Source organism: Phycodurus eques, chromosome 22, assembly GCF_024500275.1.
Source record: "Phycodurus eques isolate BA_2022a chromosome 22, UOR_Pequ_1.1, whole genome shotgun sequence".
Classification (NCBI taxonomy): Eukaryota; Metazoa; Chordata; class Actinopteri; order Syngnathiformes; family Syngnathidae; genus Phycodurus; species Phycodurus eques.
The window spans coordinates 3860314-3886826 of record NC_084546.1 but is presented as its reverse complement, the minus strand read 5'-3'; the positions used below and the strand labels follow the sequence as shown (position 1 = coordinate 3886826).

The 26513-nt window shown below is 43.0% G+C and overlaps 1 protein-coding gene across 2 annotated transcripts in view; it reads left to right on the top strand.

Annotated features, from left to right (window-relative positions):
* plxna4 (plexin A4) overlaps window positions 1-26513 on the top strand; it is a 126451-nt gene that overhangs the window by 3061 nt on the left and 96877 nt on the right. Inside the window, exons 1-4 of one of the 2 annotated variants that reach the window (XM_061667318.1) lie at window positions 3580-3758; window positions 3888-3982; window positions 15598-16949; window positions 25956-26138. In XM_061667318.1, coding sequence (XP_061523302.1) covers window positions 15705-16949; window positions 25956-26138 — 1428 coding nt within the window. In that variant the 5' untranslated portion in view covers window positions 3580-3758; window positions 3888-3982; window positions 15598-15704. Of the gene's footprint in view, window positions 1-3579; window positions 3983-15597; window positions 16950-25955; window positions 26139-26513 lie in introns of those variants that run through there. The other variant, XM_061667317.1, reaches the window with a different exon arrangement.

Below are 26513 nucleotides of genomic sequence, written 5' to 3'. Positions count from 1 at the left end.
AGGTATCGCATACCGTGTTGTTACTTTTCAGAGTATGGAAGAGGATTGGAAAAAGAGTTCTATTAAGATGGGCACCACGTGTCAGCATTGACTGGTTGTAAATGTCACCACGCAATTTTTATATGCTAACTGTTTTTTTGGGATTTGTCATGAGGAGGAAACTTAGTCTCTTCTTCATTACGGCAATGACTTTTGCAGGTGAATTTAAGACGAAAATGCTCTCTCTTTCCATTAACTAAGTGATAATTTGGTAGGATTTCTTACAAATTCATTGAGTACATAAATACATCAAACATATTTCAGGTGAAAAATGTTAGGAACTCGATGCGTTGTGTCCTTGAGTTAGAGTTTTTACAAAAGATTTATTGTCTTAAATGACTGGAACAATTACATCTTCATTTCATTGAAAAAGAAAATGAATTTCATATATTTGATTCTGCAGTATATGGCCTTAGTAGGATTTTGTTGAAGATAATTTGACTGAAGTAGGGACAGGCATGCATTTTGTGTTCAAATGAGTTTTATACTCCTCCAGTAATGCTCTATAGTTAGTGCAAAATGTGACCTGATTTTGTGTATGTTGGAAATGTTGTATTTAATTTTTAAAGTTGAAAACGCCCTTTTATGTACTCTAATGTCCTCCCAAGATTTTAGTCGGATTTTATATAAAATACTCTTTAATGCCCGATTGGCATTTCTCCCAACTCAATATGGGTTTTTTATAAACAGTTTACAGTGCTTCACCCTTGTATGATTTTGTACAACATTGTCAAGGGGACGGGAGGGCTACTGTAACAGATGTGCAATGGACATCTGCCTTTGTGTGTTGACGCTTGCAAAAGGGTCTCATAAAGACCCCTGGGGAGGTGTGTACCACCGTCGAGGGGGTGGGGATTTCAGAGTTTAGATGGGTTCCGGTGGCTTCGTTCAAATAGGGACCCCCGTGCACTGGGGCCAACAGTGGTAGAACTGCTGAGACAACACCATGCCAGCTGGCTACAGAACGCACCCCCCCCCAAATCCACTCGACTGAATTAGAGGCGGTGGCTTCATCAATGCCATTCATGAGTCATCGTCTCATTTGCAAGACAAATGTACCACCGGTCAGTGAATTGAGAAGCTAGTGGCGAGCTAACATCCTCCTATGCCCTTCTTCCCGTTCCGTTTTTTTTTTTTTTTTTCTACGAAATGTAAGAACGGCAGTTGGTAGAAATCATTTTGTAGTGTTCGTTTTGCTTTTTTGTCATGCGATGTTTCAGTTTTCCAATCCTTACCCACCACTCCCATAAATACTGAGACCTCACAAGAATTTTGGTCTTGCGAAATTAGTAGAAAACCAAGTATATTTGGTGTGAATTTTCTTCCTTGCTTTTTTTTTTGCTGCTCTTATTTAATAGAAAACTGAACATTATTTTGTGCCCCTGCAAACTCACAATAATATCGTAGAATGTTGGACAAAATTTGATGCACTTATTTCGTAAAAAACTGAACATAAGTTGGTTCCTTTTTGCTTGGTTTTTTTATGCGCTTACATCCTCACAATAATTTTGTCCGATTTGATCAAAAGTTCTGCAACTATTTAGTCGAAAATTGACCATATTTTGTTTACTTGTTCTTTTTTTTTGTTCCGCTACAACCTCACAATATTTTAGTAGGTTGTTATACAAAGGTTCGTGCACTTATTTAGTAGAAAACTGAGCGTAATTGTTACTTTTTGCTCTTTTTTTTATTGCCCTTACAACATCACAATCATTTTGCAGGATTTCATCAAAGGTTCATGCAAAAATTTCCTAGAACATATGACATTTTGTGTAGTTTTTCTCTTTTTTTGTGTGTCCTTGTGACATATATTGGGTTTCTTGGGAAAAATAAATGCATATAGTGGGATTTTAATCAGATTTTGATTTACTTAGTTGAAAAGTGACATTTTTGGTTCCATAAGTTTCTTTTCCGTGCCCTCATGACCACACAATAGTTTTTGTTGTATTTTTCAGATGTAGTCAGCTTTGAACTCAAACCTCACGGGTCGCCTCACTGTCTATCTTTTATGGTTTCGTGTTTGCCGCACACAAACATTAATTTCATAAGGTCATGTGATTCCGACACCTCTATTGTCACACTGGATGGCAGCGTTATTGATTTGCTGAGCTATCTGATATGAAGATCTGCAAGACTGTTGATTTAGCCCGCTCCAAGCTAATGGCTTTGTCCATATCGATGCATTTATGGCCTTCAAATGAGTGCTGAGATGCCCTCAAAGGAGACCACCACACAAATGTGACGCGGCTCTTTAAATCAATGCGCTGTCAAGGAGATTTGGGCGGAAATGGGATTGAGCCTCAAAACAATTGTGATTTATTGTGTGCATTGATTTCGGGCTCTGTTTTCTTTAGAGGTGACATTGACCTTTAAAGTACATTAAATATTGGTTATTGTTTATCTAATATGGTCCTGTGTAATCTAAAGACATCTGATACAAGAGTTGTATCAAAAAAAGTTGGAAATAAAAATGCATTTATAAATAATAAAATGACGAAGAGATAATAATAATATATTAAAATCAATAAAATACAAATAACATCAAAAATAAAACGAATAAATACAAATAAAACCTCAAAGGTTTTTGCAGACAGCAATGTCAATAAATTATATGAGCAAATATATAAAAATAAAAAAAATAAAAATTACAAATAAATCAATGCACATAAAACAGACAAAATATACCAAAATTCTAAATATAATATAAAAGATAAATGTGTAAAACATATACAACTAAAAATATATCTTAAAAATAAACAAATACTCAAAATAAAAAAGTAACAAAACAAACATCCAAAAACTAAATGCCTACAAATTAAATCAGAATCTAATATTTGAAAAAGAGACAAAATAAAACAATACAATTGAGCGCAAAAATTCAAAAAATGGTTGTGCCATTCATTGTGACCACATGCAATGCTGCTGAGCTGCCAACATTGTCCCTTCGACCTTTAGGTGGCGCTCTGATGCAGAGTTTCAACAACGATAGGAGTCCTCTTGAGAGGTTTCTGCAGGCAGAAGGGAAATTGCAAAGGAGGGAGGATGCTGCAGACCCCCCACCCCATCCAAAACATAAAGATTATAATCAAATTTATACCAATTTAAAGGTGCTTTTACGACTCCACCGCCACATGTTTAAAAGCACATTACATAATGAGGCTGCTTGAATACTAATTGCACTAATTGTACCCACCCCCGAAGCATTTAAAAGCTCATCAAAGAGCAGCACGCGAAAATAATGCCGATTCTAATCGCCCCCTGGAACAACGAGGCCGTCTTTGTATGTAAATGCATCGAAATGATTCCCGAAACTAAACTACAATTATTAACATCCAAAAAAGATGCTGACACTCACGCATGCTAAGGTGATTTATTATTTTCTTTGGGTTACTTGTGCATGCATCATCGTCATCTTTAAGTGTGAAGGGCAAAAGCGGCCAACTCCGAGGCATCTCCTCCTCCTCCTCCCTTCTTCCTCCTCCTCTTCCTCACTCTCCCACTCTGCTGCAAGCAACCCCTCAGCGTCACTTGAGCAGGAGCACCGCACCGAGTCGCATCCCAAACTCTCCGCGCACAGCTAACCTCGTCCTCCTCTTCCTCCCCCGCAGCCAAGAAGAGCTTCCTCGCCGGGGCATGGCAGGCGCGGCGGCCAGCTGTGAGTGCGCGCAGAGCGCCGTGTTAAGCTCCGGCTGACCGGGGGATGCTGCTCCTGTTTGGAGGTCCGTGGAAGACTTGTGTTTTTTGTGTGCGTGTGTGTTTGAGTGTATGTGTGTGGATTTTAAGTGGACTCGCCTCCTGTAAGGATTTAATAGAAGATTCTCTCTTTTTTTGTGTCTTGTGGGAGATAGGAAGAAGGAGATTGCTTTTATTTTTTATTTTTTTTTGGACGTGCCTCCCTTGCAGCCGCAGTGCGGCTGCGAATTGACATCTGCAGAGAGTACAGGTAAGCTGGCAGACCTGTCTTGGGCATTATGGGATGGAGGGATGCACCTGCTTCACTCCACTTTTTGGATCTAGTGATTTTTTTTTATAGCATGTGCTGCATATCTTTTAGGCTCAGGAAGCTTTCCTAAACAAAGCTATGCCTTCATATGAATTATTCTCTCTTGTATTTGCAGTCAAACAGCTGGTTTTGTGCACGTTTTGCTTTTAATAAGGTGATTAATCATGCAAAGTTGCCTGGGAGGCGCTCAACTTGGAATGCCAAGCTCACACAGGCTCAATTCAAAAGACATTGTGGGGGGGGGGGGGACTTTGAACTAAAGCGTTGCCTGGTAGGCTTAATTCAACAAGCATTCAGGTGTGCTGTGAGTCCCGTCATCAGTTGATAAGCAATCGCAAAATGTGCTACTACAAAACTACTTTTTTTTTGTATTTCTATTTAGTATAGTTTGTCTGTATGTGTTCAGGTTTGTTGTGAGTCATCAAGTGATAGGGCATTCCAAAAATGTGATTTTATTGGGTTTCTTCTCACCATCCTAATGTAAATTATTTTTTTATTTTTTTATTTTATATATATAAATATATATATATGAATTATTATTTCTGTTCTCTTAGCAGTTATTTAGTGTAAGTCTGTGTGCCTGTGTGTGTTCAAAGTATGGCCGGAGGGGTTGCCGCATATGTTGGGGGGGGGGCCCTGAAGGGATTGATGTCGCACCAACGTAGCTGTAACACGTGCATGTACATAACACGACATGGAATTGTTGACTGTAGAACAGCTCTTGCAAACCTTTTACACCAAGGATGAAAAAAAAAAAACACAAAACTGAGCGGTCCAAGTACCATCATCATGATCAACTTTAAAACTCTGTATTATTGCAAGGCACTAATATGTTGCACAGTTTGAACATTAACACTGTGCCTAAAGAGAGGAAACTGTACTAAAAAGTTAAATACAACAGAACTGTACTTTAGCAGTGATTCTTTTATGTACCACTGGGGGTCGGGGGGTACCAAACTTTGAGAATCGCTAGAGGTTACAAGCTTAATTCAGTACATGAAAAATATTATAAGGCATACAGGGAGGTGGCCACTTAATTCAGTACACCCATCAGCTTTGAGTGACACTAATTTTTATCAACACATAAAATATCAGGAAAATATTCTCATTCTGTTTGTCCTCAGAGATGGCCCATGAGTGCGCTTTATGGTCCCCGGTGAGGGAAGAAGTGTAAACATTTTAGTCCCCGAGGAGGAGTTTGATAATCCTATCTGGTCCCGGGCCGCCTAGTAGCCTTTGTAAGCAAGTCACTTTGACATATGACCTCCTCCCGTCCATCATCCGTGGTCTTACGGCTACAAGGGAGCGCGGCCTTGTCAATATTGAGCCTCGCCGATGCTTAATCTCGGCCGGCAACCTTGCCGGAGGAAGTTTGGTGGAGCTGGGGAGGCTTGCCGGAAGTGCGCGTGAGCGTGCGCGAATGAAACGCGTGCGAGGAGGCCGAGACGAACGCGCCGGTGGTGAATGATGAGACAGTGCGGCGCACATGAATAGCGCTCTCTGTTTTCTCTGCGGCTCTGACTCACACATTTAAGGTATTTGAAAAAAACTAAAACATTTTGCCTTCTTTTGCCTTTTCCAGACATGACTTTTTTTCGGGCTTCTTATCGGCTAAAATGCTAACCCTAAGGCTTGGAGTGCCACCTGTTGCTTTGGCACAGTTACATGAGGATAAACACTATCAGTACCATATTAGTTTTTTCAAGAACCACTGAAGAAAAAAATGTCGAGTATTTTATTTGAACAACAACGGGAAAATAAAAAAAAAAACAGAATGACGAGAGAAAATAGAATAAATTAATAATTTAATTTGACTCTTTAGTTGCAAGAAATATCTAAAATATATATAAAATATCATTAAAATTCATAAAATCAATGTATTTATTTATTTCTCATTTGACTGCGCTGTAAATAATTTGTTTCCCGGGCTTGAAGCAAAAGCAGTTTCAAACACCTTTATAGTTCTCTTGTCTGTGACCTTTTACGTGCACTGCGTTGCACTCAAAATCCATCATGTTTTCAATTGCCACTTCGTTCAAAGGACCAGCATCTCAATTGCTAACAAGTGAGGCATTTAGCCTCTGCAAATGCTAATGTATTGGGACTGCATATTGATCCATGAGGATCTCCGAACAGTAGTGGAGATCAATGCTTCGTACACGTCTTCCTTCTCATGTGATAGTACCTCAATCAAAAGTGCAGGTCTGGAAAAAACAAAAACATGACATTGGAGTGACCTAAGAGATCCACAGATATGGCTTGATCGATGTGAATCAAGCAGACGGCAGAGAGCGTTTATCACCCGTTTTTTCATCAAGAGGCTGATAAAGATCAAAGGTCATTATATTCATTAAACAGTACTTGAGATTACAGCATGGTCAAAAATGGTTCATATAGTGTACATGTGGCTATTGTCTTTGGGCTGCAAATTTATGCTCCCCACTCGCCCCAGAATATATGACAGCACAGGAGCGTTATGTTTTGGGGATATTACATGAGAGATTAAGCGAGGTTTACACTGAGCTTTGCATGCTTTTCACGTTGATACACACCTATGCTTTTGTTGACGGGATTTGGAAATGTGTGTGAATGCAGATGTTGACTCCCAGCCAGGACTCCCCCGCCAAGTGCCGGGGAGAAGTTTGTCGCGTTCCTGGAATGAAATGTTTTCATCGCTCGTTCTCTTCTGGCCCAGGCTGCAACTGTTTGATTGGTGTGCTGATGCGCCCTAATGTATTTTTCGACATTTTAAATGTTTAAATCACTCTTAAGGCTGCTTGTTTACTCACACGGGACATCAGCAGCAGTGGCAGACTCATACATTTATATACATTAGTGGTGAGCGTGTCACGCTTGTTGTGTATTCGGAGGGTAATTTACTCACCCTCGAATTGTGACACGCAACATTCTTTACATGTCCCCATGGCAACCTGCTTTGCCAACTCCAAACTTCTCGGAAATTGTCCTTGGCCAGTAAAAGAGAAATGATGAGTGGACACGCTAACGTTGGCTGGCAGCAACTGGAAATGCACCAATGATAAATGAAGACTGTGACAAAGTGCAACGTTTGCACATAACCTATGAGGCTCCATTTTTTTTAATTATTATTATCACAGGAGTTGTTAGGCCAAACTGAAAGGAGAAAAAAAATGTAAAATTACATTGGGAAAAGTTGTAAAGTTAGAAGAAAAAGATGAAATATGATAGAAATAGTCTTCTTTGGCTACATAAGTTGCAATGCTCAAAGAAAGAACTTGTACTTTTACAAAAAATAAGTTTTCATGTTAAGAGAAAATAGCTGTTATTTTACAAGAAGCAATCTGTTAAAATGTTGTAATTATTAACGAAACTTTATTTTAAAAAAAAACAACCGCAGCTGTAACAAAGTGCTGTGCATTTACAGAGTAAAGTGCTGTACAATTAATTCATAATAAATTAATAAAAATATACAAGTTAACATTGTATACGGTAGTATTTAAGTATTTAAAAGTGGTAATGTTATGAGGAAAAAGTAGCTAAAAAAAACACACATTTTTGAGAAAAAGTAGTTAAAAATTTACAGGAAAAGTTGTCATTTAAGAGGAAAAAAAGCTGTGAAAATGGTAAGAAACAAAAACGTAAAATACATTTGTAATTTTTCACAAAGAAATAAGTTAATGTTCAGAGAAAATCATTATTTTATTAAAAAAATATTTTAAAAAAATAGTAATTTTACAATAAAAAAAGAACAAATCTGTAAATTAATTAAAAAGTTATAATTAAATACAAAGACAATTTTTAAAAGTTGTACATTTTATGGGAGAAAGTATTTAAAACACATTTACAAGGGTAAATAGCTTGAAATGTAATTTTACAAGAAAAAAAGAAAGAAAAAAAAAAGAAAAAAAGCCCCCAAAAAGTCATGTTAGGTTTTTTTGTTTGGTTTTTGCAATTTTTGTTCATATTTTGACAACTGCGGTTTTTGTCCTTGATTTCCCCACCCCCTCAAAATATGATAATTTTATTCTTTTAATATTACACTTTTTTCTTGCAATTTACTGCTTCATTTGCGTCGTATTCTGACTGGTCTTGTAGGATCATATATATCTTTTTAATTTTCATTGTGGCCCTTATACTCATTCAAAGCATATTTTTGCACCATGTTTTCCACTACATAGGGAAGTGAAAATAATGTGAAATGAGTCATTGTCGTGCAGCGTTGTGTGACAATCTCCTCCTTAAAGTGATGCTAAATTGTCACATTTAGCCTCTGTAAGTTTACATGCTGTTTTCAGTACAGTGCTCCTCCAATGTGACTTGTCGTATTACATCAAGCAAAGAAGTGACATTTTTTCCCCTGGCAGAAATGTAACTCCCAACTTCTGAATGAGCTTCTCAGCCTTTTCCTCTCCTTCCTTTGTGTCCATCTGTTTTGCATTGTCACGCCGCAGTTCATCCAGCGGCGCTTCGCTCGTGTCGTTCCGGGGGCCCCGACGGCAAATCTGGCAGGCGTGCTTGCTTACTATATGTTTGTAAGAGCCTCGCCACGTCTCTGCACGGCAAAAGCAGCAACGAGGCGGTAGAGCTCACTGGAAAATCAGGGCCTAAAAACACGGGCCGTGACCGCGTGTGAAGCAACGTGGCTGGCGGGCGGTGGGGGCGAGGGAGAACAATTTGCATCCTCTCGGTCTGAGCTGCGAAGGACGACAGGCTGGCGGGCGGGCAGGCTGGCTCGGAGAAAGCTTGTCTGATGTGTTTATGCCACGGGCTTTTGAGGGCTGCGGTTGCACACACGGCGGGAACATCTGAAGGGAGACAAACAAGCGGGAAGGCGAGGCAAAAGGCCCAGTAATGGAGTGTAAACCTGCCTCCACTCACTTGAAACGCCTCCAGTGTGTGTGGAAGTGGAAACCACTTTTGAGGACATGTATAAATCAAAACTCTTACTAATAATTGTAACTAACTCTTACAATTAAGATGGGGCCCTTTACAAATCAAGCTGAACTGTCAGTTTCCTGGTCTACTGTTTATTTGACACCCGCAGGCTTGTAAACACAACCAGAAAAGTAGCTCCATATGAAAAAATGGTAATGATATATAATGCAGTGCTGACAAACTGCAATATGAATTGAAAACAAGCACGTGTCACACTGCTACCGACATGATTGTAAGGGAAAACCCGCTGCTAATTTAAAGATATGCCTCAAAGTATATTTTCTTGTAATAGTAGAAATAATAGTGTTGACAAAATGAATTACAGTGGTGCCTTGTGACACGAGCTGTCGGTCAGGACGATTTTTTATTTTGCTTTAACTTGAGAGCACATATTTGAGATATGGCAGTGGACTCGGCTCACTTCACAACAAGCAGTTTATTGTACAAATTATTCAAAAAAGAGGCTTCAAGATGTTGTTAACGGTCAAACGAAACATTAAACGCACATAGCTTTGACTTCATAACGTTTAGCTTAATGCAAACAAACAATGCAAAACAACATAGACAGGCTAAAATACAACTGAACTGTACTTAACAAATAAACTGTACTGGATGAAAAACATCAAGTAAGCCACTGTAAGATTATTCAACAGTTCAGTGATTCTTTTGCCTGAATACCATTCGTGGAACGAGTACCACACTTTGAGAATCACTGGACTAAACTGTTGTGTTGCCTTCACTGACATCGTGTGCAAAATGAGATCCACTTTCGGGGCTAAGAGGAGTAAAATGTGAGCGTGTTTCACGTGCCGCAGGTTGCCCGCCCCCTGCTCGAAAGAGTCTCCCTTTGACAGACGGTCTTCGAGCATCCTTTTGAATGGAAGGGGACTTTTGGCACGTCTTGACTCAGATGCGCTCGTATTTCTCCACTTTTTGCAAGTCTGTGCAGGTGTCCTGTAGATACTCTGCCTCCACTGGGATGTCCTAAAGTGGACAAAAATGTATTCGAATGTGGTAGAGAGCCACGTTGGGTTCAGGTAAATGTGGGTGAGCAAGAAAACAACTCCTCCTTGCTTCCAGCTGTGCATCTTTAAGGCTCTTCCTCATCGCCCCTGGATTAGGAGAATGGACGGCGTAATCCGGACGCTGCCAGCCATCCAGATGTGCGTGAATAAGACTGGCTGGATTAATGTTTTTGTCCAATAGTTGGCATCAGACTCTCCGACAAAAGTCACATTTTGGTGTGGTGGGTGGACGAATTAAATGTTTCAGTCTAATCACCAGCACAAAGCCTTGTAAATTATCAAGCGTTTTGAGGCTAAGCGCTTAATCCTGGAGGTCAAGTCTCTTCGGGAGCATAGATTAGGAATCAGATAGGTCACTGGCACAGGGATTCACAGGGAGACTGACAAAAAGGAAGAAAATGCTGTTGTTGTTGCAGTTCACCTGCTCCTAAAGTGAGTTCAGGGACAGTTGGAATTTTTCACGCCTCAATTAAAAATTGTAATTATACAGTTCTGTACAGCAACAGCCTCACTTTGCATATCGCCACCTAGCCCCCTCTCTGAGCAGGAGAGTAGGACGGGGGGGGTTAGAGAGGTGAAGCGGCAGTAAAACAGGCCAAAATCCTGAAATCAGGGCTTGCATTTGGTTTAATCAAATGCGAGGGCGTCGAAATAAGTGTGAAAAGGAGATTAAAACATTTCTACAGAGGTAGCCACCGAAACTTTCGTCAAATTCGGAAGACAGCTCACTCCTGCGGCCCCTCCAAACATGTCTCGACATGGATCACAGCGATACGATTCCGCGCACACTTTGCCTCAGGCTTCCTACATGTGTGTCAACATGTCTGCCCACCGTCCTCCTGTTGGACACAGCGGCGTGTTACGGCAGGTGACTTTCAAAAGCCGTGATTCACCACACCAATAATCATCTGGCCACGTTCCATTAAGGTGTTCCCGGGTTTCTCACGCGTGGCCTCGGGCACGGACTGCTAGCATCCACCCATGATTACTGTTATTTACACAGGGACTCATTTTTAGCTGAGACACACTCTTTTATACTTTTATTACATCCCCCCAACACAGAATTGTCTCCCTTTTAGATTGTGTCAATGTTATTTTGGAGTTTTTTTTTTTTTAATAGAAATGTACTCACAGGACACTTTATTAGTAGTATTAATAGGAGATGTGTGGATATATCTTCATACCTTTGAGGACTAAAAATCCACCCATCCATCCATTTTCTGAGCCGCTTCTCCTCACTCGGGTCGCGGGCGTGCTGGAGCCTATCCCAGCTGTCATCGGGCAGGAGGCGGGGTACACCCTGAACCGGTTGCCAGCCAATCGCAGGGCACATACAAACAGACAACCATTCGCACTCACGTGCACACCTACGGGCAATTTAGAGTCTCCAATTTATGCATGTTTTTGGGATGTGGGAGGAAACCGGAGTGCCCGGAGAAAACCCACGCAGGCACGGGGAGAACATGCAAACTCCACACAGGCGGGGCCGGGGATTGAACCCGGGTCCTCAGAACTGTGAGGCTGACGCTCTAACCAGTCGGCCACCGTGCCGCAGGACTAAAGTCAAACGTAAATATTTGAGAAACAGAAACATACTTTTTTTTGTTTTTGATGATGATAACTATGTATTCCTTATTTGTAAGCACCATTTTTGTTTCTGTTTTACTTCTACCAATGTATGTAATGCTGTATGCTATATGAAATATTAAATTCCCTTCTGACTGCTTTGTCAGCCATTAATAATTGGGAAACCTACACATAGTACGGACCAAACGACGACGTGCAATTCCAAATCAAACGAGCCAGAACACCCCTGGCCGAACATTCAATATATATTCATCTTACAAACTGCAAAAAACAGTCTGTGTCTGCCTAAAAATGTCCACATTTGAGCCTACAAGAACTCCACTGTGAACTTGCAGTTTTCGGTGAGCCAATATTGTGCCATTTCGCCAGCAATGTGAGACCATTTCTTGTGGCTAAATTTCCCTGAATGTATGTTTTGTTTATGAAGATTGAGTTATTTTAGTTCACGTAAGATGGTTGGCAACATCTGAAGTTGTACATATTTTTGTCGATTTGAATTCATGCTCTGATTAAGAAAAAAATCAGACGTTACTCACCGGTTACTCAGTATATGAGAAGTTTTTTTCACTGAGTACTTTTACTGAAGTCATTATTTGGAGGTCTAATTTTAAACCTTTGCTTGAGTCATTCTACAGTCGCAGTTTTAGTAACAGCTACACTCATTTTTGAAGGAAGGTATTTATTTAACAATATGTTTATTGTACAAATGGGATTTGCATACTTTTGGATATCATTACTTCAGGCTTGTGCCTTTTATTGTGGCTAGTGTACGATGACTGTGAAGTACTCCGCAAAAACCACAAGTCATTATTCGCTACAACATTAAAAACAGATTTTCAGTGTGGGTGCATTCGTGGAGAGCTGGAAGCAAGAGAGAGCGCGGGACTGAGGATGAGTGCCTAGATGGAGGAACACAGGGAAAACGTGTCGGGACTGGAGATGATGCCAGTCTGCAGCTGATGGAGACCGGAGCTGATTTGTCTGCTCGGTCCCGCATCGCTCGCATCCCCCTCGTCTGGCCGCTCGCGTGTGACGTCTGGGAATTAGGCAAGTGGAAAAAAGGAGGGACGACTGCTTAAGGCTTTGAATTAGCTCCCGGAAAGAAAGGAGGGAAAAAAAAAAAAAAAAAAAAGCAGCGCGGCCTTTTAAACATTTGAGAGCAATTCTTAGCTCTAGTGGTCTTAATTGAGGCAAACTATCTGCGTCTTGTTGATTGGAAGCGAGCGTGTGGGGCACTTGGAGCGATGATGGCGAGGGTATTTTAACACGGAAAAAAAACGTTAGCTATAGATTACAGGGAATTATGAAACAGTGTCTTTTGGAAAACATTCTTTATTCCCGATTTGTTGCAACAATTCATTGAACTGTCATTCACGCTGGAGTTAGTGTAAGTAGTCCATTCCTGAATTGGTCCTAATAAGCGAAGGAGGAGCAAAATATTGCGCAGATGGTGAGAACATGGGCAGATGTCGTCTAAAATCCGGAGGGGTCCGCCGTTGGATCGTTGCCTCTCTGCCTGCACTTCCTTTTTTTAAACATTCCAGGAATGGGAATCAGAGGGCTCGGAAAACGACCTAGTGAGGAAATATGTGATGCAGAAATGTGTAGAATCATAATCTTTAGTTTTAGGGCAAGGTTAAGAAAGGAGACCTTGTTCCTGTCCCTCTATGATATTGTATTATCACTTTGCTGTGAGACAAGACAAGATGTCTTTTGCCAGTTGCATGAGGCAGATGATAACTACCTGTCCATGTGTGTGTATCTGGCCTCGCCTAAGGAGAAATAGGCACAGTTGATCAAGGAAATGTAGTCAAATGCCCATCCTTGCCATCTTTTAGATTCCAACATCTTTCTGGAATTGTGGTCTTACATTTTTTTCTGTTTGTCTTCGTGATATCTGTGTTGCACGAGACCCTCCCCGCTCCCCGATCGAGAGCGGGTACCCAGTGACAGTAATCCACGCCGCTAATCCGCATCTTGATGTAAACACCCAAGGACGTTGCAGTTCCATCCTTGCCGCCCTTCCTCGTCTCCTCCTCTCCCGCGACTGTCTTCCTGAGAGGAATGAGTGTGCCATCTGTTCGGGGTATTAGTTTAGCCCCGTGTCAGGCCTCATCGCTCAATCTTTATTTCTGCGTGTGGATGGAAGGGTAGCTAGCGGGATTAGTTCAAGGGTGCAGCTTCATTTCATTGTTGATGGTGACAATTAATCATCATGTGAAGTTTATTTTGAAGTCCAGGTTGGAGTTAGTCATGAAACCAGGGCTTGGTGGCAACCCAAGCTACATCCAGAAGCAACACTAGCATCAAAACAACACGAGCTGTGTCCAGGTTGTTCCAACAGTAGGTGATCAAGGGTTGCCGTGTGTCATCGACATGATCGTCAAATTGTTGTTTTGCTGCTTTAAACTGGCCGAGTTATGTCATATCAATTAGGGTTGTCATTTTTGGTTTACATCTAACCCTTCCTATTCGTAATTACTCTCCTTCTTACTTACTCGCACGCTCTTAATCCCATTCATTTGTTGTGTTTTTAAGGAGTTTACTAAAGATATCTACATTTGCCCGTCGTCATCATCATATTCTTCGACACTTAAGCGCTTTCAGTTTTTGAATAGAAATAGATTAATTTGTCAAGCTCTTGTGTTTGAGGGCCGTCGCTTCTAAATTGTCAGGTCTCGCCCCGACCCTCCATTTACCATCATCATCGCTATAGCTAAAATGGGGCTTCTGACAGATCCATAAAAGATTGTCTAAATGCTCTGGGAAATGGGCCAATTTGGAGCAAGTTGATCTTTGATTTCTACAAATGATTGCTAGCGACTTATTTTTTGGCGCACAGCCAAGAACTGCATCTTGAGATCAGTCAGTCTTGTGCCGTGTGTCACTTTTTGTATGAAATAGATTTCCTGGGCTAGAGTTGGGTGTACAACCAAACAAAAACAGCTCATCTACCCTTGACCTTGGAAGTGCAGTTCAGTTCAAGGTGGTGATGAGGTTAAGGTGCAATCACGACACCTCTCCCGACGTCTCGCACCTTAATCTCTTCTTCCTCCCCCTTTGTTCGCTCTTCTATTCATAGCAAATACTTTGAGATAGCAAGGGAGGGAGCGCTTTGTTATGACCGTAGCCTCTTAGGGAAGGAGAGGCAGCACCGGTGCGGCTCCCTGCTCGGGATTATTGCGCAGCGCTTCTTTTCATTTAGAGAAGAACATGACGACATCACATGGCGTGAATCACCCGACATTTATAGCCTTTGTCGACTTGCAAAATACATCAACATTGCCAACAGTGCCTTCATTGCTCCATTTTTTTTTGTCACTTCACATGAGCGGCGGTGTACCTGAAGCTCACTTCCAGAAACCTCCACTGATTATCACGTATAGTGGCACCTAAATCCCCTCTCGTCGCCAGTAGCTGTGCCTTGCTACCCATTGCTACGAAACTTGGCTCGGTAAAATCAGTCAGCTTTTATCCATAGTGCAAAACGTAGGCTGCTCAGGTTGATTATACTTGCCTGGATGCCGCACAGCTGAACGGCAACGTCCCACCAGGGACACCTAGCGAGGTGACACTTGCAAGGGAGAGCCTTGTTTACAGGAAATGCTGTTATTTCCTCAGGTGAACTTCTAAATCTCCTCATTTCTAGTCGCTCCATGCAGAACATCACTGTTTGAAGTGACCTCGTGACAAATCGGAAAGCTTATTTTTGCAAGCACGAGAATTTTCCTTCCCTAATTATAGTTTGCCTTTGTGCTAGTTTGTAAAAGACAAAGCGAAGATGCTGCGCAATGTGCAGAGTCAGCAGGTGATGTGCCCTGTTGGGAGACAGCAGAAAAATCGTCAAAGGTTGCAAATTGGTGCTCTGAGGGGAGAATCAATTAGGTGCATAGAGGCGAGAAGGTGGCGCACAGGGGTCCGTGCACAGCCACGTTGATGACCTCCTCCTTTTCTTCCCTGCTTGATCCATACATTGATTTTTTTAGCTAAATTTGTGCTGCTTCTCACCGTTTTCTTGTTCCGTTCTAGGTGCAGAATGCCCTCCATCTCGAAAGAGGCTTGATCCTGATTGACCATCAATAGTGGACTGTATCTACTTCCCACTCCTTGCAGCCCCCCTCGGCTTCCGCACAGCCATGACGTCCCATGCCAGGACACGGACCCGCTTTTTTCTATGCTGCTTCCTTTCCACATTGGGGCCGCTCGCTACGTCAAAGATGGCCGTACGAGCGCCACAGTCTCATGGCTCCGGTTCCCAAGTGATCACGGCGTCTCTCGAGGAGGAAGAGTATGCATCGTTTCGCACAGAAAACCCCGAATGGACATTCAACCATTTGGCGGTGGACTATCGCAATGGCAATGTTTACTTGGGAGCTGTCAATCGAATCTATAAACTGTCGCCGCGCTTGGAGTTGCAGGTGTCTCACGAGACCGGCCCAGACGAGGACAACCGCAAGTGCTACCCACCGCGGATCGTGCAGCCTTGCAGCGAGCCGCTCGCGCTCACCAACAACGTCAACAAGATGCTGCTGATGGACTACCGGGAAAATCGGCTGCTGGCGTGCGGCAGCCTCTACCAGGGCATCTGCAAACTGCTGCGCCTGGATGACCTCTTCAAGCTCGGAGAGCCTTTTCACAAAAAGGAACACTACCTCTCTGGTGTCAACGAAAGCGGTTCTGTGTTTGGCGTAATCGTTTCCTATGGCAATGCCTCCCCGGACATGCTGTTTGTAGCCACAGCGGTGGACGGCAAACCGGAGTACTTCCCCACCATCTCCAGTCGCAAGTTGGCCAGGAACTCTGAGGAGGATGGGATGTTTGCCTATGTCTTCCACGATGAATTTGTGGCCTCAATGATTAAGATACCCTCTGACACCTTCACTGTCATACCAGACTTTGACATTTATTACATTTACGGCTTCGCCAGTGGAAGCTTTGTCTACTTCCTTACGTTGCAGCCTGAAATGGGGGGCGGTCCGACCACAGGGTCCTCTTCCGCAGGGCGAGAACAAGTTTACACCTCGAAGATAGTTCGCCTGTGTAAAGCAGACACAGCCTTCAACTCGTATGTGGAGGTGCCTATCGGATGCGTCAGTGGCAATGTGGAGTACCGACTGCTGGAGGCGGCCTACCTGTCTAAAGCGGGCGCCAACTTGGCACGCTCACTGGACGTTGCGCCGGATGACGACGTCCTGTTTGCCGTCTTTTCCAAGGGCCAGAAGAGACGGCCTCAGCAGGAGTCCCAGGACTCTGCCCTGTGTGTCTTCTCCCTGCGCAAAATCAACGAGAGGATCAAGGACAGGCTGCAGTCGTGCTACAAGGGCGAGGGCACGCTCGACCTGGCCTGGCTCAAGGTCAAAGATATACCCTGCAGCAGTGCGGTGAGTACCGCTTTGATGTACTACACACTGTTGATTACTTACTGTTTATTTGAGGCGGCCACAGGTAAGTGTCTCTTAAAGACATTGATGCAGTGTCATGTCATTATAGCTGAGATGAATGGTGTGTGTGTCTGTGTGTGTGTGGGGGGGGGGGGGCTTGATGAGCGACGTTTCCTTGCTCCATCTCATCATAATGTTCACTATCCACTCACCCTTTTTAAACAATGCAGCCCAATGCTCGGCCAAATTACCATAATTTCATTCCCTTGTAACACCATTACAGATTCAGTGATTCAGTTCATCTCTCTCACACACACACACAAAAACACACGCACACACACACACACACACACACACACACACACACACACGTGCAAAGAAAGCAGAGTTACAATGGGTGCTGAGTGTTTAGACTACTTTCAAAAGCCCAAACTATCTTATTTGTTCTTGCTTCATAAAAGTGACCAACCTCAAGGAGAAAATTACCTTTTTGTCATATCGCATTTGTTTGCTTTCCCAGCATCCAATGCTAAATGGACCACTACTGGATAAAGGTACCAACAGTGAACATGCTCTTAATTATTTCTGACAATCTTCTTACTAAATACAGTACGTACCTGATGTGAAAGTGTACGTCTGTGCTTTATGAAAAGGACGAAATACTAGTTTTACGACATACTTTTAAACAAAGAGATGAAGTAATTGTCCTTAACCTTTATAAGATGAATACTAACACATAAAAGGCAGAAATGAAAGCACTGCTGAAAAAGTAGCTATTTTACACAGTTCTCCATTCAGTGGAAGGACCAACAGAAATACCCACAGAAACTACAAGAGTAAATAAATGTACCTTGTATGCTCAAGGTCATAGTTCAGAATTCACCCAGTCCCTCCACTTGTGACCTTAGCCGACAACTATCTCAGGATTTGACCCTTCCTCGTTTCGGCTTCTGGAATCACGGCGTAAATCTGGGGAAACGTCTTTGGCGGGGGGCGCACGTGCCGGACCGTTGTCGTCTGCCCGCTCGAGGGCAGGATAAATCACGCCCGCAGAGGAGCTGTCAGCAGGGAGAGGAAGTTGCACGTGTGTGTGTGTGTGTGTGTGTGTGTGTGAGGGCGCATGCTGGGGTTAGCACCGTGGAATGATGCCATTTCACCACGCGCCACGGTATCATCGCAGCCACCGCATGAATTAGACCCTGCTGAAGAAGAGGAAGTGGTGGACTCTGCGGGAGATAAATCTCACACACTCACATACGTCACACTACGAGGTTGTTAAGAAATACTGCTCTAAAAAAAGAGGCCTCATGAAATATTTCATTAAGTAATATAATAAATGGAGATCACATTTGCTGGGACCTTCCATCCCATTGGGGTTTAAATCAGACACATGCAATATTCAAGGTTATTGATATGATCCCTCACTGTGAAATAATAGGGTGTCAAAATAGTAAAGCTCAGTCATAGGCATGAATAAAATAAATGTTTTTATTCTTGCCGGTTAATTATTTCACTTGCTTGTTTGGACTCTTAGCTGATCTGAGTTATTTTCTAGGGTTAGCTAGAACCTGGGGCCAAGACCGTTAAGTTATTTGTTCATTCCTAGCGAGAATTACTAACTCGAAGCGTACTTAGTACATAGATTTGAGTACTCGCCGAGAGTGAGTACCGATACTTGATAATTACGTATTGCAATTGTGATGAAAATGTGTTTTGTTTTCATCAAATACTGTTCAAAAGCATCAAGTCTAGTTTGTACTTTTTTGGAACATGGCATAGGTTCCAGTCAAATATCCCGCTTTTTATAGCTATAACTTGTCCTTACTGACATTTTAACCCCAGCTGCATGTTTTGCATTCCTGCCACCCATTTCACATCAATGTAGCCTGGAACATTTCAGGCATTTCGGTTATGTGTGCTGTCACAGTCTGAACATTCGGAGCACCATGTAAAAGGAGAAAAAGGAGAATAAAAGAAATACAGGACGGCTTCTACTTCACCCGCCCGGAGGTATATGTCAGGCGGGTAAAGTGGTATCGGTTTGGTAGTATCGGAGCTTTTTATTTTTGGCGTATGAGTACAATACAGTCGTACATTATCGTCGTTCGTTTATCCCTAATTCAAACAAAAACAAACAAGACCAATGTGCTCTGTTGTCTTCTGATTTAGCCAGGACTTCTTTCTGCTTCCGATGGAAAGTCTAGTGAGAAGCTGAAGCTGGTAGAAGGCAGATAGCACTGGTACAGATGGTAAAGCTCTATCAGGACGGCTTTGATCAAAGACTTTTCAACGATGAAGTCACAATGACATCAAACTCCCACTCAACACACTCGGGCCTGGAACGAGCCCGGGAATGCAAATAGACTTGTAAACACCGTCGCCCTGAACATTACAAGCAATCTGCATAAAAATGTTTTTAAAGCAGCCATACTAATCAAGTCTTTAAAGCAACACCGGTGACTCCTCGATAAATCCTCCCCTGGCCATCGAACGGCGGCAGAGTATGTTTTGATTAACCCGCAGCCTCGCGATTAGATTTTGCAAGTTGCCCGCCAGATTGCGGCGCTATTACGTCCGACTGTCCGCAGTGTTTACCTTGATTAAATCGCGACGCCGGGAGCTGATGGGCCCGTCGTAAAAATGAAACGGGGCATGGACACCAGATCACATTAATCAGAAGATGAGAGCATTGTGAAATTAATTGATGTAGTGTCGTTTTATCATCTTAACATATAGTACTTGAGCTCATGACCTCAGGGCTTCCCCTATATTTAATATCTAACTTGTTTGTGTTGTTGTTTCGCTGTAAAAGTCAGAATCCAAGCGTGCTACTTAAATTTTAATGTACACTTATATCATCTGTCACGTCCTATACTGCGTCAAATTACATTATCATGGTCGTTGTCTTTTTTATTATTATTTTTTTTTACAGCTTTTCAAACTCACTGTGATGTGTTTTTCTTCCAATTAGATGTGAAAATCCCCAGCCTCATTAAAGTAGCCCAGCTACTCAATAGACTGAATGAATCGAGGCCCTACACACAGATGGGGACTGCTATTTGTCTTCATGAATCATCTGCCTTTGACAAATTTCCTGTTTCTCGTTGCCGCAACCCACTGTTTTCCTCTCGCTATCCATGTGGCTGTTTTACATAAGCAAAAGCTCATGTAACCCTTGTGGAATTAAAAAACAAAAAAAAAAAAAAAACATTCTGATCGAGAATACCTGAAGCAAATACTTGAAGACGAAGTTACTTTTGCTATCGTTCTTTAAGCAGAGGGACTGGAGTCACTTCTTGTGTATTCTATTGAAACCAACTGTTGCGATTCATTATTAAAGGTACAAACACACTTGCAAATTTCCATTGCATTCTTCATATCATCAGACATCATGTAATGCTTTTATTTGATCATATGACGATAGACCGATATGAATACAGCGCAAAGGATGTCGTCTGGTGCAAACTGCCAGATTATTATAGAGGATTCCAGTGATTGGATAAAGTTCACAGCATGAAGTAATCCTCGAACAGATTAACAATGAAGCCATTCTTCCTCTCGTGATTAGAATTTTTTTTTTAAAGCAATACCAGGGTTTATATCAGATAATAAAAAAGAAGCGCTTTGACTGACTTTGCGACTGTTTTCCGCGCGGGAATAAATCAGTTCATCCGCGTTTGCTTTACATAATCTGCTCAGAGAGAGAGAGAGAGAGAGAGAGAGAAAGCGGGATATTGCGGGATATGATGGAGAGGACGGCGAGGATACTTCCTTTCTCCCCCCACAATTGGCCACCCTGCTTGGCTGAGCCACATAATGCACACTCAACAGTATAAGTCGGCAAAAGGGCCCGCGTCCATAGATCATTGGGAAGTGGCATGTGACCTATAAAACCGGCCGCCTGCACTTTACATGTTCACTCCGTCAGCAGAAAAAAAGGAGGAAAAAAAAACAACAAAACCGTGGCGTCACAATAAATTTACCCTCATTCTTGATTCATTTCTCTGTCCTCTTCAGGTGCTCCCATACAGGAATCTCTCTCTTGCTCTGCAGCGACTTTCACACCCCTTTAACTCTGGTGAGAAAATGACAAGGTCGCGTGCGAGACCCAAGCAGGCCGCGGCCGTCCGCTCATCTCCTCAGCTAATGATCATTAATTTCATGTCATTAACCAACATGCCACGGGCCCTTCTCGCACATTCGTCATGTGCCTCTCGGCTTCACATTCACGATTCACTTCGATTAATTAGATTGTTCAACTCGGCCGTGCCTTCGAGTCGCGCCATCCCGAGTCATCCATCGCTTGGAAGGAACTCTTCCGACGTGACATTCTGCCTTCATATGTGATCCTTTTTCATGTTGTGGAATATATCGATTTATTTATTTTTTTTATCGGGGGAGGGAGGTCGGAATGGGTTAGTGACGTTTCCATTCATTTGACTGAGGAAAGATGATTGGACATGATTTGGTCACGGAACAATTTTAATTCATATCACAAGGCACCACTTTATCTCCACCCATGTTTCTTGTATACTGAGCCAAAATGGGAAGCTTAATGAGTGGCTTTCTGTCTGATGAGTCAGTCTCAGCCACATTCACAGGAAGTGAAAGGCTAGTTCATTCATTAAGACCATCCACATATCCGCTATCCGGGTCCCTGGCTGGCTGGCTGGCCGGCCTGCTAATTAAATCTCCATACATGATACCACTTGGTAAAGGTCAGTATTCATCACAATATCATTATTCGGTGATTAAGCAACATTGTCCGCTGGCTGGCCTCATCCTCGGAACATTGGCATGAGCTTTATTTAAAGATGTGCAAAATATGAGAAAATATCACACGTTGGCGTACAGCGTCAATTCTCTTGTACTTCTGCCCCAATTCTCGGGTCTGTTTATTATGAATTAGCACCCTCACGCTGGCCATTTAGCATTCTCCATCATCAGCCGCAAGCGCTAAAAGCAGCCCATGTACTGTATATATCTTCCTTTGTTCGCTTGTGTTGTAATCACTGGCTGGTCCCCGCAGTGGCACGCAAAGGGGAAGTTAAATCTACTGTACGCCATGACAGCTCTCGACTCAAACTGAATTTTGAGCTCTACTTAGTCCGTGTTGGTTAAAAAAATGAAAAGGAAACTCTCGGAAGGCCTCCACAGAGCATGAAAAGTGGCTGTGATTCATAAGGCAACACAAACAGCTTCATTCAGACAATTAAATGCATATTTGATTTTAAAAATATCACAAAATATATGCTTTTTTTTTTTACCCCCAAAGATTCAGACACCAACCGATCAGGAATTACAAGCTAACCAAACAAGCACTGCTAAGCATTAGCCAAATTCAGGCCGAAAATGTGCTATGACTGTATCATATAATTACAATAAGCTCAACTAATCCTTTTAGTCAAGACAGTTCTGCCGATCATCCTGACAGGTCAGCAATTTGGCGTCAGCGAATGCTATATTATATAATTACGTAGTTTAACAGGCGCTACTTTTTTTCTATCTGGGGAAAACTTCCCCTTCAGTCACTGATAATGCATGAAAAGCGCAACCAGCTCGGCTTGGTATTAGTGTGGAATCATCACATTAGCGCGTGGTAGTCATCCAAATTTGTGTGGAATAATTGTCGGTGAAAGGGACGAGGCCAGTGCAAGAAAATGGACTCTTTGGAGCCAGTAAGAGCGGAGCGTCGACATGAAATGAAATTTCCTCTGCGGTTGAATATGTGTCATTAACTCTGTGAACCGGCAGCCAACGGAACAGGCCCTCGTTGCCGCGCCAGCCCAGATTAGGCCATACATCAGAGAGCGTTGGAGAGCGGATCTCTTTCAGTCGCCGCTAATCGCTTTTACGCATGGCCCCTTCTCTTTCTCGCCGTTCTGCGTATATACATATATATCTGCTGATCCCCCCGCACATGCAGTCCAGGAGCGCGCTCGTTCGCTTTGTGCGTGGCGCTGGCAGGCGCGCACAAGCCGAAAAATGGATACGGCCGAGAGTGACCTGATTCTGCCTCAGCTTCTGGCCATGGTCCAAATGTATGAACTATGCTCACCTCTGTGTCGGGACTGACTCGACTTCTTCTTTGTTTGTTTTTTGGCTGTGCTGCAGGATAGCTAAGGAAATACTTAACAATTTCCTGTTCAATTACCAATGACAATTTACAGTATATAGTCTGATTGATGACAATAGTCTCTCCCGGTAGCCTGGTTTGGACTCAGATCTTTCTATAAAGTATATCAAGCTAACAACCTAGATGTTGGGTTTCGGGTTTAATCGCTGGTCTGATTCATCTATATTGCCATCCATCGTTCATTAGATCCTTAGAATCAAACAAAACAACGAGCACGTCAAGAGTGTAGGTACGATTCTGATTGGCTGCCAAAAAACAAGAGGGCTGGGCTATGGAAACAAAAGTTTGTCAAGACAGGTGATAAAACAAATGGACTGTACAAAAGAAACAGGTTTTGAGGTATTTGTCGACACAATACATTCATGTTCTGCTTTTCTGGCGTACGTTTAACCAGGTACTCAAACAGAGTGATCTGTCAATGGTGGGCTACAAATGTTACTTTGTCATTTCCACAACACATCAGTGTTTATCCAATGCAAACCTCACGGTGCCAGTCACATCACCATCTTATTAGCGCACAGCGTCGAGCACTACATTGATATTATTTGTCATTCTGACCCAGGACGTCTGTAGCGCCACGAGTACCAATGTCATGTTCCAGCAGCGGCGTAATGAAAATGTGTCTGCTTCCTGACAGACAGAAAGTATATTTCACCAGATTGCAGCAGGCGAGCTCACGAAACACACTCAACGAGATGGCAGATGTGATTGGCAAGCGGCAGAAGTAATACGGCGAATAACACGGCGTGGGGCTGCGGGAAGTGATAAAAACACATTTTGCGCGCGCACACACACACACACACACACACACACACACACAGAAATATGCACACAAAGATAATGTCAAGTGATTTATTTTGGATTATCAAAACTACTTTTTCAGGTTCGGAACAGGTAATTGCTCTTGACAGGAATGTCTTTGCGTTTTTGTTATTTTATGAGGAAGCATTTAATTATGAAGGCAGCGAGTACTACAATGTTTTCTATCTGCTACAGCCGGGTAGCCTTTTAATCCTTCGGAAGATGTCACAAACAGAGGGAATACTATGAAGAGGAAAATTTCTGGAATAGCTGGTTTGTACAGAACCATCCAAGCATGATTAGTTAGTCGTGAAAAATACCCCATTTTGATAAGCGCAGCCGTATATTTATCTTTGTTTACCCTCTTCCTTTGTCCTTGCTCCTTTTACCTTCTGACCCTGTGACGCCATCCTGGTCCAAATCCGGCTAATCTTCATCGATCATTCATACCTCTTAAACTCCTATCAGAGCCCAAAAGCTAGCTGTGACTGAGATAAGCCATGTTCCATTTATCTAATGAAAACCAGGGCCTATATTTCTTCTGTCGTCATGATGGACCCTCGTGAAAGGTTGCAAGGAAGCGCTACTCGAGGGTGAGAAATGGAAACTAGGACTGAAAGATCCACTTAATCCAAGAGCATTCGACCTCTGACCGCTACCCACTTTGCGTTTCAAGTAAATGAACACTGTGTTTTTAGTTTGGCATTTATTAATGTTTGTCCTATGTGTGCCAAGACATCACATTATACTCTGGATAATGGACTTCATGTGATCACCGGACCATCACTCAAGCCTTCTATCTGGACTGTCGTTTTTTGAATGAATGCAAAGGTGTCATCACCTGCGAAGTCTTCCCTCGCATTCAATCACACGGCGAAACCATTCATCACACCATGCCCGCTCGCCTCCTAAAAAAAGTTGTTTTCAAATCCAACCCCTCACACACAAGCGAAATGATGACCAATCCCCAGCGCCATTATTCTCTTATCAAAGCCCATAAGTCATTTCACCCCACCCAGTGTCATGACTGATATAAATATTGTCTGGCGGCAGGTTGGGATGCCGCATACAAATGAGAAAAGGGCGTCACAACAGTTTTTCCTTTACAAAGATGGCTACTGAAAGTTTAGCAATGCATTGCAGGGATTTGCTTTAAAGTGTCATAATTTCCCATTTTTAATATATGGCTGTGCTGGCGCCGCTTGGTCAGCGGGGAATCATGCCTGACAGCTCAGCCACTGGCACTGCAGCCCATTGCCGGTCCTCTCACATCTGCTCTCACAACAGCAAAAATCTTCACACGGGGTTCCCACTGGCCTTGGAATTTTGTACCTTTAGAATTCAAAGTGTCTGAAATTATAACAGTTTCTCAACACAAGAAAGTAGTTTGCTTTTTAGATGGAGTTAGTAAAATATAACCAGGAGAAGGTCTTCTGACTAACACGGCAGTTGTAATCCCACTGTCCCACCTTGTAATCACAAGCATACCCAAACTGCAGACTACGAGTTTTCCCTTACTATGTGGTCCAGGCAATCAACCAGCACGTCTGTAAAGAGGATCCTGTGCGTTTTGCTTCGTTTAGTGCCCGAAAGAGCCAAAAGTTGCAGCAGGACAACTCCTGGCTGCTTCACGATAACAACACTCCTGAGCATCTGACAGTTCTTCGCCAAGAAGAACATCGCCGTGCTGGTGCAACATCCAAACTCACCCAACCTGGCTGTGTGGGATTGTTTCCTCTTTACCAAGCTCCAATTGGAATGGCAGTGATGATGGAACTGCTGAGGATCCCGAAAGAATCCTTACATGAGTGCATGAAGGCGTGACAGAGAAGGCTGGGAAAGTGTGTCAAAACAGACTCCAGGAGAAAAACTAATCTGAAATATATCTTTTGTCACATCGGTCCTGGAACCTTTCTGTTACACCTTGTACAGTTGTTGCAGTCATTTGGAACAAGGCATGCCAAGTAACCTAGGGTGATCTTGCACGTGCGGCTTCACCTGATCACATGTTGTGGTAAATACTGAAGGGACATAAATAATTTTAATTGTTCTTGGTGGCTCCCATGCAGCTCCTGACCATCGACGACGACTTCTGCGGCCTGGACATGAACGCGCCGCTTGGCGTGTCGGAGATGGTGCACGGCAGGGCTCTGTTCTCCGACGCCAACGACAAGATGACCTCGGTCGTGGCCTATGTCTACAAGAACCACTCGCTGGTCTTTGTGGGGACCAAGAGCGGGCGCGTGAAGAAGGTAAGCGGAGTCACCTCTCTGAAATGCCATGTAAGGTTCTAAGGGAGGGCGGCGCGTACGGCAGGAAGGATAGTTGTAGTAAGGTGGATTGACTTTCAGGCAAATTCGCTGAGTAGGCTGTATTTGCTGCAGCGAGAGATGCGTGCGTGTGCATGCGTGTGAGGAATTTGAGTGTGTTGTGAGGAAGCGGAGGTGTGATCAAGAGAGCCCCTAAGGGAGGATTTGATTCCTGCAGCCAAACCTATCTGGTGTCTCTCTACATCCTCCACGTCCATTTCGCACACACCCACACACATATGCTTCCTGTGCATCCTCTGCATCACAAGTCTACTTTTTCTCCACTTTGGACTTAAATCCAGGCCCCCCTTGGGGGGC